Source organism: Zerene cesonia, chromosome 20 (assembly GCF_012273895.1).
Source record: "Zerene cesonia ecotype Mississippi chromosome 20, Zerene_cesonia_1.1, whole genome shotgun sequence".
Lineage (NCBI taxonomy): Eukaryota > Metazoa > Arthropoda > Insecta > Lepidoptera > Pieridae > Zerene > Zerene cesonia.
In genome coordinates, this window is record NC_052121.1 from 4,290,224 (window position 1) to 4,307,088 (window position 16,865).

The following is a 16,865-nucleotide window of genomic DNA, read 5'->3' on the forward strand; positions in this document are numbered from 1 at the left end:
GTGCATATTTCGCCCTTTTTTAGTGCATATTTGCATGCATATTTTAGCATTTTGATAGTGCATATAATCCGATGTCTAATAATTAATATCAATGATACTATACGTCAATGATAAGTAATTAGGAACGCGTACGCCATCTATTGGCACGACTTGGAGTTAAATTTAAAACGTTGTCGAGTCTTATCGTGATTATTAAATAATGTGACGCACGCCGAGGAAAAAATGGTAAAAAGGAAATGTATTTATTCACAACTTAATTTTAATTTACAAAATTCACCTAATCACGCTGAAAAATCGCGTCACTGTGTTAACGTGAACTGAATATAAAATATTATGTAAATGCTACGAAACTAATTAAAATTTATATAAAGTGGCTATAGTCAATTAAAATAGAAAAGATAAAGCCGTTGTTGATCTTTGCGTAAATAAAATGTTACCAAGGTGACGTTGCCACGAGTTGAAACTACGGCATGATTTCCACTGTTGTGTTGTGTCAGTATGAACTCGAGTGCCGCAGTCAAGAACGTTCATTTACCGCCTGCGTCATTCATATCGTGTGCTAGTAACACCATCTAGCGGTCAATGTCGGCATGTCGTTGCCTCTTTGGGTTCCGCGATGGCGTAACAGATGGCGCTGTGTGCCACATCGATGAATTATTACGAAAGTTGTTATATTACGTGTTACTTGCAATTGAATATTACAAACAACGGGCTAGTCCTACTGATATTATAAACGTGAAAGTTTGAATGGATGGATAGATGGATATATATGTAGATGCGCGTAACTTTCACGCGTTAACAGCTTATCGTATCTGTATGAAATTTGGTACAGAGATAGATGATAGTCTGAATTAACACATAGGCTACTTTTTACCCGGGTACCATACGAGCGACGCCGCGGGTTACAGATAGTCTGTACTGATAACTTATAGTTGAAAAGATTGCTGGTTTGAACGTGCTTATCAGAAACTCCGATTTCAAATAAAAAAAATATATTTTTGGCCTGAATAATTCATTCATTATGGATGGTTATATAGATAACTAACAGTTTATTTTTACGTGTTTTTATGTTTGCAATTGATTGGCTATGTACATTAGTTTATAATATAAAAATGCTTAATTTTTTATTCATCAGCTCCGTAATTTTGTAGTCTGTAGTCTGTTATCGATATATTCAATTTATAAGAGCCGTTTCAATGTTTGTTTTCAGTGTAATTCCCTCCGTATTCACAATATACATACCAACAAAATTTGGCCAGTATTTTCTACTGCAATTAGGTGTGTATTGAAAGATTACTTATTGCGGAAAACAGTCTACACGCCAAAGTGTAATGACTCCCAGGGTTGTCGGCAAGCGGCTATTTTAAATTAGCACCATTTGAAAGTGATCTCATCGCGCAGAAGCCATTACTCATTGGTCGTCAAGTTACGTCCTTTAACTGGTCTAATGAAATTCGATCCACTTGTACAATAATTTATTTCGGGCTGGTGAGTTGCACATATATAAGTATTTTATTCACGCAGCCTTTAAGGACGCGTTCTGAAATCTGATGAAAATAAGTTTTTTTTTGATACACTTTGTACTCAGAAGTCAGAACTTTTTCAATTGTAATTAGTTTATGGTTAATTTTTCTGCTACTATTCAAACAAATTTGTCTCTATAAAATTACTGGGGTATTTATTTGGAAACAAAAGCATGTTAGCATGTTCTTATGCTGATGCGCATAAGTTTTAACTTGTTTTAAAACGAAGAAGACTCTTACGAAAAAAAGCTCCAGTCCGCTCACTGATTGTGCTTTTCGTTTCCTAATTGTTTTGATAAAGATCTTACAAGAATACACAGTGAATGTTTTCAAACAAATTTCGCATTATGTAATAGTACGTTAAATATGCCCTAGAAAGGAAAGAGAGCTTCACGATTGGATAGAATGGCCAAATTTGGATTATAATTCCTTGATGTATTATTATGAAATGTAAAGACATTAACAATCAGTCGACAATGGAGCGACGTGCACATAGAGCTAATACTGCACCCTTTGTTAGTGTTATTATGCATGATAGATCAATTAACTGTAAATTAATATTATTATTCTTCACTATATAGTCATTTCAAAGGTTCAAAAGATGTGATGCGTCGTGTGTGTATTAGCACTAAGGATTATATTAATAACGAGTGTATTAAATACATAGATTTCAACACTTTACGTTTTATTATATTTCCCGATATTTTAATAGAAATATTATTAAAAATTAGTAGCCGTTTGATGAATGAGAATTATGCATTTCCTTAATATGTTTATGTGAAATTAAGAATAAATAATAATTAAAGCGCTTTTGGAATATAATGTCTCTTACCATACGTTATAATCGATGATAGGAAGCCACGTGGTAAACTGCATGAAACTTACCTGTAAATAAATGTTACATATGAAATATTTGCTACATATACCAGATACTACATTACTATATTTTTTGTCCATCCTGCAGTAATATCTAGATATCAAAACATGTTCATAGTTTTCTTTCAATTTCTTATATATTTTGCAATCCCTTTCAGAACTGGAAATTAAATTGTAAGACAAAACCTTTTGCAAACGCAAATTGAAATATACGTTATATTATTTTAATAAACTTCAGTGTAACAACGTTGAAATAGAAAGTAAGGTACTTCAAAGGAATTATAGTTGTACGGTGGAAGCCACACTGTTTGCGGAATAATACTAGAAAATAGCTCCCGCAGTGGCCATTGTTGTATTCTTCACTTCATTTCTCTTTTAAGACTTGTTTACAGTTTTCTTTCAACAGATTAAAAACTGAAAAATCTTATTATTGTTACGGGACTGGAATGAATCTCTTTGTGATGACGATATTTTAAAGCCAAAAATTATGAGTTTAATTGTTTCTTTCGAAACAATAACATTGAGGTCATTTAAGGGTGACAAATTTTTTAATTGGTTATTATTAAAGCATCTGACCATTTTAATAATTACTTTATTGCAAATGTGAGGTTTAAGTATTTAATATTAATTTATCCATGATTTTATAAACATTAAATTTTCGGTCGATCAAAATAGATGATTTTGAATAAAAAGAAAATCTTTGATGTTGTACAAATTGTAAGTATAATTGCATTATAATCTTTATAATCAGCTAATTTTAATTGCAAGACAAAAGTAAACAATAACCATGTGTATAGAAATAAAAAAGTCATGTCGTTATTCAAACAAAATTTACATTTATACAATGCAGTTTCATCAACGGTACGATTTATGAGCACAGCACAAAAGCGGGCAAGATTATTTACATATGTCACCGTATGACAAGTAAATTAATCAAGTTAATACCAAAACCAGTTTCTTAATAACTACAGTTATTAACCTTTGCGAGTGTTCTCTTGCAGTTAATTCGAGCAAGCGACTAGATTAATTGCGTAACCATTAGTTTTAGTGTAATGTAACTTTTTGCTATGCTTCTAGTTCTACGAAATGCTTCAATGCAATACATTTAAATGTTATGTGTCATATTATTATTAGCGTCAGGTTTTACCGTAACATGCCTTTTTGTAGGTCTTTAACAAGGAACTCATATTTTATTCAATAACAAAAGTAAGACATGCCTTGTTGGATCGTAACCAAAAACTAGTAGCAATAATACAAAAGGTTCTACATATGATAAATGTAAGAAGACAGTCAAAGTTTGCGATCTACTCAACTCTAATGTTTTGCACATTTGTGTATCTCACAACATTGTGTATCTTGTGTTTATCAACAAAAAGGAAGAGGAGTAAAACAACTTTGTATCCACAGATTGAAAACCTTTTAGTAGATAATTTAATACGCTAGTGGGACACCCTATCTTCGCTGGACTTTTAGAACCGTAACTTCAGCAGGGACATACATATTTAATTCTCAATTTAATATCCATCACAATTCACGACATTTTCCAAGCGAAGGCTGCGTTGCTTAAATTATGACCCCACTTTAAATGCGATCGTTAGCGTTGCTCAGGCTTTACGGATAGTTAAATTTCTATTGCCAAGACTTAAGGTCTCTTACTCGGAGACATCGTGTTATAAATAGTGGATGAATATCGCCATTAGACGTGGCCTTTTCAAGCTATAAAGCAGCTTACCGGGCTGCTTTACTGCAACTAAATTTTACTTTAAATATTTTATTAGCTCATTAAGTAGTTGTATACCTAAGCGTTATTTTAGACGCGGAACGTCATATCATGTTGACGAGATCGCTTTCTTATTTACTTTAATAACATCCATCAAACTTTGATAAAAGGAAACCGAAAAACAGAAAATAATCCATACATAAAAACACAATGTTTTGTTCGTAGCAGTAGTTATTTAAGATGTAAGAAGATAAGCTGAATATTTTAGAATGATAATTGCATATATATTTTAAATACAACTCATGTAATTACACATACAAATTAAATATATTTGACTCCCCAATATGATACTTTTGTTCCATTGCTTCGCCTTCAGATTACCAACAATCTTCACGTAACGTGAACAAGTATTGCTTTTATTGAGTTTCAAATGGCTCGTTCATTTCGAGACGTAATTTAATATTTCAAGATGTGTTACGTCATTACTCTGAATGTTCTGGAGCGCAGCGGCGCTCTGCAAGCGTCCATGCGCCCTTGAATACGGATGAGATACCTCATGCTTTATTTATGCGGTGCATTTGCCCTGGACTAGTGAAAGCGAAGTGTCGATGCTATCGATAATCGACGTCTAAAAAGTGATTAATTGGTTTGACGCTTCACGGCTCTCACTGTATGGGATAGTGTGGGAACGCGTGTTGTTAATCATGTGTGTGAAAATATTGTGAAATAGACTTGTACGCGATTTCGATGCGATGAATGAATCGATTTATCTATCAATGTGGCAAGATAATTGTTTTCATGGAAGAATTTTAAATTGAGAGCCTGTGTTGACACTAACTTCACCCGCGAAATCAATACTACTACTATTTTTTGCAATCGATAATAGGTACGATATATAACATCACTACTTAAAATCGTTTACAAATCTCTTGTGATTCACAGAATTCGGATACACACATCGGAATATATCGAAAGAAGACAAATTACACATAAAACTCTTAATAGTTCTTTAGATTTCATATCAAATATATTTAAAACAATGTTTTTTTTTTTAATATATTTGTTTTCGAATTCAAATTTTCAAGATTCATACATACATCAGTTTAACAACGTTTCAACATCTTTATCGAACTGCATGCTTCGTGAGCGAAGAGCTATTTCTTAAACATTTGTCATTTTTTGTAACTGACGTGAAATAAACATTTAAAAATTTCGAAACGTTACAAAATCGCATAAGCGCTTTCTTAAAATAAACCAGTTCTAAATCAAGTATCTTTTCGTGTATTGATCGCAGAATGTAAAATTACTGCAATCTGTGATGAGAATATAAATGAGGGTAAATTGTTACATCTTTTTGGAGAAATTATCTCATGGTATTACGGATAATTGAAGCCTTGCTATGCAGTTGGAATGTCCACACTTGAATTAATTAAATTTTTAAATAAAAACATACATATTCCAAGTCTTTAGGTACTAAACCTAAACTTTAATCAATATGATTAGAAAAAACGATAAACCAACTCGTCCTCGCCTAAACGGCACAAGATTTAAAACAAAGATAGTACAAAACACACGGGGTCAAGCCCAATACGACCATGTAAAACTATTTAATCTTGCCTATTAATTCCTCCATTGTTAGATCGAGATAAAGAACGAGTTTATAACCGGGTCGACCCAGGACACGTAAGTAGGACACGCTATCCCGAATCGTCCCAATTCTAGAAAGCGTCCGACCTACCCCATTAGTTCATGACCTAGTTGCACGTAGACGTCATACATAGGTCAATATTGAACGCTATCGTTTACGCATTCAATATACTTACGATTTTATAAGCTCCTACAACTATTCAATTAAAAATAAATCTTTCTCGTCTCCAATATCAGATTCTGCCCCCTTTTCTCACACGATCATCAAGCGATTCACTGATATTTATCGGTACAATATATTTTTGTTGCAATCTTAAATTAACGACACTTTAATAAACTGCACACCCAATTCGAGATGTTATCATTCGCTCCAACTCTTATTCAGTTATAACCGGTCGTGGAAATACGTTTGAATGTTTTTATTGTTTTAGTCGTATTCTATTTATATTTTAATTTGGTGAAGCATGAAATTTCACCTTGGTTGAATAATTGCATAATATACAATGATCGATTACAATATAAGCAACATAAATGTAACAGGCCATAAGCTCTGTAATTGTATCAATGCATTCATGAAGTGCGACTGATTTCACGCGCCGATGATTGCGAACAATAAGATTTCCATTCGGGATGATTCTATATGAAATACAATTACATTCAGTCAATCTCCGTAAATTATTCACACGGGTTAAACAAAAGTTATTTCTTGCGGCAATGAAATCGAAATATTATCATTAAATTTGTGAGTTGCAACAAATAGAGACTTTGTCGTCTCAGTATTGTGGTTTACAAGCGATTTAACAAGATTAAATATAATGGATTGATTTATATATGTTATAATTATTATTAATATTTGTTTTTTTTATAATTCACGATAAAACGAGTATGGTTAACGATGGTAAGTCTAGATGTTATACACATCTAGACTTACCATAATACTTATAATTATAATTCCACAAAGTGATACTTTTCGATAAAGTTCATCAAATAAGATAATTAACGTTGCTGTTGATTTGTTAATAGCATCGTTTTATATCCTGAGCATTGGCGCTTCACTAAGCACCCACGTACATGTAGTGTCAATAACGTTTTGTCGGTTTGTCCGTATCAATTCAGCGCACGGCTCGACAATGCCGTTTGTCGGCACTCGGGTTCGCTGTGAACGCGTGCGGCAGACTCCGCCCAGCCCCCACGCGGGTGAGATCAGCGACTTCCGTTGCTAATTTATTTACATTTACACTTATTTTATTTGCCATTGATCGGAAATCTATTGAAGCTCTTAGTTATAGCAACACTTCGTACGCACGATGTCTTAGTTTGTAACAGAACATGTAAGAATACCGGCTATTCCTGCTAAGTTCAATGCAATGATTTGTAACTCTTATACATAAATGATTGTTTTTATATGTCTAATAATAACTACTTTTTAAAACCTTTGTTGTATATGCCATATATAAATTCTATAGAAAATATAAATTATGGGTATAGTGGGATTGTTGTCCCTATGAATTAAATTTTGTCTGGTTGCATGACTATGTGTAATTTGCACGTACAATGATGCTTTATTATTACTTAATGCGTTTGTGAATATTTTTTCATGCGTTCAGTCTTATCGCATGTATAATCGATCATCTATATCCTCGCAAATTGAACCGAACTTCCGTTCATTGTTTCACTTCAGATTGTCTAATTTTATTGTATTGCCAGTTGCCATATTATTTACACAGATTCGCTGCAAATAAATAATTCTTCGAATAAAATATTCAACGAATTCGAAATTTCAATTCGAATATTAATTTTCTCAATTGTGTCGCCGTTAAATTCTCGCAAACGGGATTTCTCTTCGTAAATTTAAAAGGAATTAGCAGTAGAATTTCTCTAATTAGCTACATTGAGAGAAATAGGATTCTCCTTTAAAGTGATTGCTAAGATAAAGCCAATAAGCTTGTCTATAGGGGTATAATCATTGCTAACGAGCAGATTAAGCCGCGTACACATTATGGGAGCAGATTGCGCCATGTCGGGTTCACACGGGTTCAAACAGCGATAAAGCTGGCCTTGGCCCCGGTTCAGCGATAGACAATACTGATTATGAAACGTTTTAATGAACTGTTGTTGAAAGAGGTAAGAGTTGCGAAGTTTTGACAAAGGCCAAAATATGGAAAATTATGTTATAATGCTCATTCGTAATGTTACCGTAATTTATTTGCATCACTTTACGTTTCACATTTTATTGCAGTGAAATTCGATCTACAGCAAATTGTATGCTCTTCTTTTGTTATTTAGACATTGTACATTACTAGCCGCTAATACCGGCTCCGACCGGGTTGATATGCGATACAAATAAATAAAATATAGTCTATGTTTATTAGGAATAATGCGTTATTGCGGTGGTTAAAGAACTTTTAAATTTATACTAAATTAAATTTGGTTCATCATTCAAAAACTTTACCACCAAACAATCGCATCTTGATAACAAGAATATAATTGTGAATGGACCATGTTGATTTTAAATGGTCGTTTCAGTTTTTTTAAATAATTTTTCAATTTAATCATTATATTTTATTGAAGTTACAGCTGTCATTTATAATGTCTACTACTTCCTTACACGTGTCTGACAGCGAATGTCCAACAAAATAATTACATTGTAACTTCATATATAAAACAATTGACACACTAAAGCTAAATTCGTCCGTTGCATTATGCAATTTTATATGAAACGACCGACATTGCCAAGTTGGCAGACGGCGATGCAATGGCACGCTTTCTCAATGTTTTCACTAATTCATTAACCTTAAGAACAATGCTTTCATATTAAAATGCATGTTAGAAAGTAGAAATCTTCAAATAAGTGTTAGGAATCTCATTGAAATTGATTGTTTTGTATCCCTACTAATATTATTAATGCGAAAATAACTCTTGTCTGTCTGTATGTTTGTCTGTTACGCTTTCACGCCTAAACCACAGAACCGATTTTGATAAAATTTAGTATGAAGATATAACTGAGCTTGGGAAAGGACATGGGATACTTTTTATCGCGAAAAAAGGGTAGAAAGAGTTGAAAAAGGGGATGAAAGTTTGTATGAAAGTTCGTTATTGTCAAACCGATTTTGATGAAACTTGGTATGAAGATGGAACTAAACGTGGGAAAGAACAAACCATACTTTTAAATGCGAAGAAAATACTCCTTACCATGTCGCGCGATATAAGCGAATTCTACGCGGGCGGAGCCGCGGGCGAAAAGCTAGTTTATTAATAAGTTAATAATGTTTTCAAATGAAGGCTACTCCTTCAAGAATCTTACATATAATTCTTAAAAATACTATATCCAACAAGATATTTTCAAAAGTCTACGATAACTGTGCTTGACAATTCTTTTTGAAGATATTTATCATAAATATAAAAATATTCACTTTATAAACGCAGATGTAGTCGTATTTGAAAGTTTGTAACGATTGTTCCAGCATTATATTTATCACAAAACAAACATGTTTATTTTTATATATTTTCCTTTTACGAAAACTTATAAAAGCAGTACTCGGATATAATGAATAGGTATCATCTCTATTGAACAGCCACTGAATCGAATCTCAAAAGACTCAAATATCCTTCTATCGTAATTCATATTTTCTTGTATCATCGGTTTATTACTTTCACATGAAATATATTCTTGTTATTGTGGTTTCCAGGACTCACAGTTATAAAGCGATAGAGACTGCCAGTTATAATAAATATTATTCTAGTATATTCGCGCAGCCATTTTAAACATATTATCTACGATCGCAGCGACATCTATATTCATGCAAATCTTTGTTACCATTTCGTTATGACCAATATATATCTTAATACAAGGGTATAGATGCCATAATTTACTGTTATACATTTCGTGTAGGTACGTTGCAAGGAATAGGGCAACGACGATCGTTATAATATTTCAATATCAGTAACAGTTTTAATATGCGAATTTCAGTATTTATATTGTGAATGACTTTTAAAATAAATAAACTTGTCGCAATTGATATTTAAGGCAGTTTCTACAATTCGTTTAATATTATTAACATATTTAATAAAGAACAGGAAAAACGTTTCTGTGGATATCCGTTTTTGAAAGCAGAGAAACGTGATATTTTTACACTAACGGTCCGCCGCGGTCGCCCGTGGTACATATATACTAGCCTCGTATAGCCTGTAGTGCACAGGGACTACGTCCATCTGTATATCTGTAATAATTTTTAAAATCCCAGCAGTTGTTAATGAGATTAGCGCAATCAGTAAACAAACGAACAAGCTCCTCAGCTTTATACTATTTATGGAGATTCCTAAGCTCGTCACAGAAAATAACCTCAACATTTACCTCAATATTTGAAATATAATAACGAAAGAAATAGATATTTAAATTTGAACGGACACAAATATAAACGTTAATTTTATTAAAATAAATAAGCACATTGCATCCACCTACGCTGCAGTCTGCATTTCGTTGCGACGGTTTTAAAAATCAAATTAGAATTCTTTAAATACCCCGATTGCTCAAGTCATGTGAAATACAGCGATACGTTTTGGTTTATTTATTTTTCCCACCCGTTCGTTGGCGAACAAACGTAAAAAAGTTTTATAGACAGATGAAAAATGCATACAGATTACTTTGAAAAAATATTTAAGTATCCATATGATATACCTACAATTTAAATTGATTTCATATTCTTATATATGTATATACATCGCTATATGTATGCGGCAAGGATGTCCACATCAGATATACAATGGTGATATTCGCTCCCATAATTCTTCGGTAATTGAATTAATTACAAAGATCTTATCGGCTCGCATTACGAAAATGAATTTTCATTAAAAACTTACTCACTCTTTGTATAACGTTAATGTTTTCCGTTCCGTCCTTGTTACGCAACAAGCGTCGGTATAAAACCAATAAATTAATTTCTACCGAAGGTTTATCCGCGTAATCAGTAAACAAAAAAAATTAATCACTCGCTAGTCTCTGCCTTGACGGTCTTAACAAGCGTATATTCCGTCCCAGGTTTTTGCTCGATGATTATAGGTAGGTAATACGAAGTTTTAGATAGTATCTGGTTCTTAGAGCCATCGCCGTCGGTAGTGCCGTGAAATAAATCTTAACGAGAAAATAATGAGGGGCGCATGCAACGTGATGCTTTTAGCGGCATGGACGCAAATATTTTTCGGTGAGACAAGTTTGTTAATTGGTTCTCGGAAACTCGACCGGGTTTCACTTCAAATTAATATAAGGGAAGTGAACTTAATCATTTCGTGGCTGGCAACGAACTTAGATTGTCAAATAAATTGTCCAAGTATAATTAATTGTGGCGAATCGTGATATACGCCGCCGTGAATAACTTTGCAGCCATTCTAAGATATTATATTCATTGAGATAAATAAAGGCAAGCATATGGTAGTTATACGTTCTTTTTACGTTCATATACGCGTTTAGTATTTGAGTTAAATACAAAATTAAAATATTTTTTAATAAAAATATGCACTGAAATTTTTGAATGTCGAGTACGCTTCGGCACGAATTGGGGACGATACCGCACCCCCACAAAAGTGCAGCGAGAAATAGCACGTAACCTACCAGTTCCTTTGTCGACCATAGAAATCGAATAAGCCATGGTTAACAAAAATTCAATTTAACCTTAATGCGATGTATGTTATATTCCAAATACGCCCTTTTAACAAGTGAAGAGTCAAAACATAAAACAATTTTTATCTATTAACGCATTAAAGCAATCCCCAGGTCATTGCCCTCATTATCAGCATTGTATGATAGCGATAAAAACGGAAAAATCCTTTTGAATACTGATAAAATACCAACCAGTTCTGAATAACATACGAAATGTACGTCTCGCTTTGAGTAATCGGTTTCTTTATGCAGATTCGAATTTGTCCTGATAACGAATGTTATAACTAAAATATTTTATGTTCGACCTTGGTGGCGGTAGAGTCAAAGAGGTCGAGACAAGTCATGTGTGTAAATGTGTGTAAATATGTAAATACGCTACTTCGGTAATTATATTTCATTATTTTAACAATTGTCTGTTACGTGTCGAATTTATACCTATATTACGCGTTGTTAAATTATTTCGATATCATTGACCGCGGGTTTTATAACTTGGCAAATAAAGTGTTATTTCTTTGGCTCCATCTACATCTATATGTATCAATATGTATGTAAAGCTGAAGAGTTGTTTGTTTGCTTGATTGCGCTAATCTCAGGAACTTCTAGGTCGATTTATAAAATTCGGTACAGAGATAGTTTGAAACCCTAGAAAGAGGATAGGACTATGTGGGAAAAACCTGATGGAAACTATGCGGGAAAATCCCCGGGACTGTCTATCATTTATTTGACTACGCGGGCAAAGCCGCAGGCGAAACTCTATGAAAACAGTCCATCAGTGTCGGAAGTATTCCCCTCAAACAAAAGCAGGGGAACATCATTATGTCAGCAGTTCCGATACAGCTGGGCTCACAAAGGCTCAAAACTTATAAACCCTTTGTATTTTCCGATAAAGAAATAATCGAATTTAAAAGAGTAATCCTTCAACAAAAGTGCTTTATTCTCATTACAGGCACGTGTAACCACCCGGGTGTCTGAGTCCTTCACGGCGCGGTCCTTGGTAAATCGACTATTGTGATTTACAGTATGTGGGTAATATCCAATGCCCCTGCTGTTACGCCATTACGCATGGTGACATGATATCTGAAAGTAGGTCGTGGTTCTGTTTTGCTAACGCTCTCGTAATATTGTTTTTGGAAGCGTTTACCACGGGATTCAGACTTTTTAATAATTACATGTTTTGCATTGCTCTCTGAGGCTTATACGTAATGGGTTTTATAAAGCTTTCGGAAATATGTGTGACAGTGATGAATCTTAAAGTGAAAAGATAAGAAATGATCATACAACAAATAATGATTTTTAACAAAAACTTAAATTTGCCTACAAATTGTCAGAATGAAACCAAATTTAAATGGGTCTACTAGGTACCAGCTTTCAATTGAAAAATAGAATCATAAACATCATTTCACGAATAAAAAATTTATCGTTAACAAACACAACTAATAAATATAGTAGTATGTTTAACCTCTTTTTTTAAGTCGGTGAAAAGTAATATGTACTTTAAATTTGTGAGTGTTAAAGTTGAGTACTACAATTAAATCGAGTTAATGATGCTAATACAATTTGAAAAGGCAATACGTTTGATGGTCATTGAAACAAAATTACTTAAATACGACGCAGTGAACGTATTTAATTGATTACGTTCATTAAATAACGTTTACGCAATTCCATGTAACTCTCTTTGTTACTTCCTTTACTAACATAATTTTTTAACAAATCAAATACAATTCTATGACATTGGCTTGTAAATTATTTGTTACAGACTGCCCAGTCATTGTCTTTATTAATTTACATATCTTTCAGAGAGATATCTTTATTCTAAAAACTATCAAGATAGAAGGAATATATACTACATACCTATTTTCCCATTTGGGCTGTACGGGCCGTAGCTGCTGGAGGAGAGCGGCGAGGAGTACCCGTTGGGCTGCGGTTGCGCCGCGCCCGGGGATGGCGAGCCGCCTCCGCCCGCCATCCAGTCGCGCACGTGGCCGTTAGCCGGGTGCCCGTTGTGGCTGACGCCCGGCTCGGCCTTCACCTGGCTGGGGAGCCCTCGGTACGCCACCTCGTGTTTCAGGTCCATGCCGCTGCTACCGCATGCTGCTGTACCGCCCCCGCCGCCCGCGCTCCACACGTCTGCAATTAATAGCCAGGCTGTAATCATTGATATTAATCCTCAAGTATATAGTACATAAGACAGAGAAATATTGTATCATATTGCAGGAAACAACGGGAAAATATGTGTCCAGTTTCACAGCTCACATTATCTTCAGTCAAAATGATAAAAAATTTATGAAAATGGCAGTCATATAAAAAAATAGATAATAGGTTAAGACTAGCAGGAAATAACGAAGCCTGCCCTAAGACACTCAATGTACAACAGCTCTGGTATAGATACTTTTTAGGTATAAATACGCATTGTATGTATTTTTTAAATTTGTACCATGACGCTGTTGTGTGGATGAAGTATTACGAAGATATGTGTATTTTCTACGCAGCTATACCAAGGTTGCGATAGTTAATGCATGTAAATGTCATGTTTTACGTTCTTAACTCTTGATACTTCTAGAAACATCAACGGTTAACACAGTTCCAGTGATGCTAGTTCTAGTCTACCCACATCTTTTGTTAAAAGGTTACGATAGAGGTTAAGATAAAAATACCTCAACCAGATTTCGTATAAAAAGACTAGTTCAAAATACTCATAATTTCACTTAAACTAAATAAATAACAATTCAATGCCAGAGAAATATATTAGCACTACAATTCTGACTAAAATAAATAAAAATCTAAATCGTTATGTAGGTTAAGACGTCCGTGTGACTGATCGTACGATAAACACAAATCAGTCTAAAATCTCCATTCGTTTAGAAACCAAGGTTGCAAACATTAAGTGCATTGTTTATTTCAACACATTAACTAGAACTGAGGTGTAAAAACTGATTAGGTTAATACTCTATGAATTATACTATGCTCGTAACTTTTTTATTGGACAGTGAAGTATTAAAGAGCTATAGAATATAACAGGATTACTATAAATTTAGCTATAGCCTTGCTTTTCAAGGCATTTTCAGATTCGGTGTCAATGCTTCATGAAAAAAAATATACAGATATAATTAATTTTAAAGTTTTAGTTATTTACTTAGGATTGTATAATGTTATCGAAAAATATTGTTATTTCGGATATACGGATGTTCTCAAACTTTGGTTCTGGGAGGTGATATTTCAAAATTTGCATAAAATAACTCTTATAAGTAACCCACAAGGAATTTTGTGAGTCCTTTAACGATTACTGGATCGAGTATTAACGATATAAATAAAAAATCTTATGTTAAACAAATCAAAATATGACAAACGTTTATTCTTAATATCCTCTGATATCAATGAACAAAGAAAATAAATATAAATTTAGATGCACTAGTTTTAATGGCCTTGAAAATGGCACATAAATCATTTATCATCATACGAATATCGTAACAATGTATGGTTTAAACAACTACTTCTAGTTTATTCGACATAACTTGCACATGCAACACCTAGACGCTGTTTACTGTATTTTATTGGCTGCACAATAAACTTGGTTACTTCAAACATTTTACGATGAAACATAAAATATAAATATGCAATACACGATTTTGTTCTCACAACGCCAGCTCGGAACAATATTAAAATATTTCATCTAGCGATTTTATGACGCCCTATAGCTATTTTAAGAAAGCTCTTTTCTTTTTACACATAAATTATTTTATCGCAAAATACGTGTAGATTGTAGATTCTTTATATTTCCGAAGAACTTCTAAATATACAACAATTTTTAAACATGTTAGCTGAGGGCGATCCGTTCAAACTTTAATATTATAGTAAAAAGCTTGCTATGTCAAGTTATGTAAACTGTTATATAAGATGTATTCTCATTAACAATATTAAATGCCGAGTCGACGATGAAAATACATTGTAGAAAGTCCATTGAATGTGTACTCAAGTACTCAACACAGATAATACTCAATAAAAAGGTGAATAAGCATAGTAAGGGCAGAGTGCAAGAACGTAGTGAGAACGCCAACAGCGGCTGTTGCACAACGGCGCAGAGAAAGCGGGTGACGTCACGACCTCGACACGCTCACCTACATGCGCCCGCGCCCGCGCCGCCTGCACCAACCCACTTCGCTACCAATGTCGAGCTTTCTCTAACAATGCATATGACGCCATGATAATTGCATGTTTAGGAAACATCTACAGATTTCATTGCAGTTTTTACCTCCATTTTGTATTGGATATATTTCGGAAAGTTAAGTAGCTTGTTAGCGGATATGGTGACCTTAAAATATCAGCAACGCAAGCAAGAATGTAGAACGATTACTTGTGTAGGTAACTATGAACAAAATGGAGTAACAGGACCATGGGACCAACGACAAAGCCGTGTTTTGTAGCTTTGATTATATATACTTACTCCATCGAAACATTGTTTCCATATAATGTTAAAGGTTTGCCTACAAATATGTTATATTGTCAATCAATTTAACTAAATAGACTTAAGAATTGAAGGAAAAAGGGCTTTTTAAATGCTTATTTGATTATTCTTGTTACCGTACAACCATTCCAAAAATGTGTTCTAATTGCTTTTTTACAGGTGATTTTAATTTTGAACGTAAAATAACAAAAGATCGAAAAATCGCCCCTAATAATGAAACCGTGTATCACACACGTTCAATGGATTCATTTGCTTAATCTGTTAAAAGATATATTCTATGCTAATTGTTAACTCAGTCAGAAGCGCCAGTCATCCGATATTCGTTGTTTTATATAACCAGTAAGCCGTATCATAATTACCAAACTAAATATACATATACATATTATTACAACCTGCGTAATATGTATACATATCTATGTAATATTGCTAAGACCACATAGAAAGTTATGAGAAGATCAGTCGAAATAAACATAAATGCAAATACACATATATTGTCATTTGCTGTTAGACTTTTCTCGCTGTGTATTTTCCGATTTGCAATATCCACTTCATTTATACGCGTTTCAGCGATCGCAGAATATCCTTGAAAATAAATTCTATGCAAACCACAAGCGATATCTCGAAATGGCCAGTCTCGAATAAGATGTTATCAGTAAAATGCACATGATTTTCCGTAAAATGTTCTATTCTCCAATTCGGACGAGCATCGTTCCACACCAATAGTTACCTATGCGCTATGGTAGTCAGCGTGGCGCGCCACTTTATGTAACGCTATTGTATCTGTAATCTATATTCTATATGCAACACCGAAGTCTCTTGAACATTTGGAATAGCTGATGACGCGGAAATAGAATTGACTAACGCTACTTCGTTCATACCAACGCGGACTACAGTTGCGCCCTATTCAGCTATTGGTGGCGCATATCATTTACTACTACGAAACAAATATATTCAATATTCATTCTAGTTTTATTGTTTAAT

General features: G+C 33.8%; 1 protein-coding gene across 4 annotated transcripts in view; it reads right to left on the minus strand.

The window, feature by feature from the left end:
• LOC119835237 (ecdysone receptor) overlaps positions 1-16,865 on the minus strand; it is a 119,360-nt gene that overhangs the window by 53,473 nt on the left and 49,022 nt on the right. For all 4 annotated transcript variants that reach the window (XM_038359948.1, XM_038359950.1, XM_038359951.1 and 1 more), the window contains exon 3: positions 13,274-13,549. In XM_038359948.1, the coding sequence (XP_038215876.1) occupies positions 13,274-13,496 (223 nt within the window). In that variant the 5' untranslated portion in view covers positions 13,497-13,549. The remainder of the gene's footprint in view (positions 1-13,273; positions 13,550-16,865) is intronic.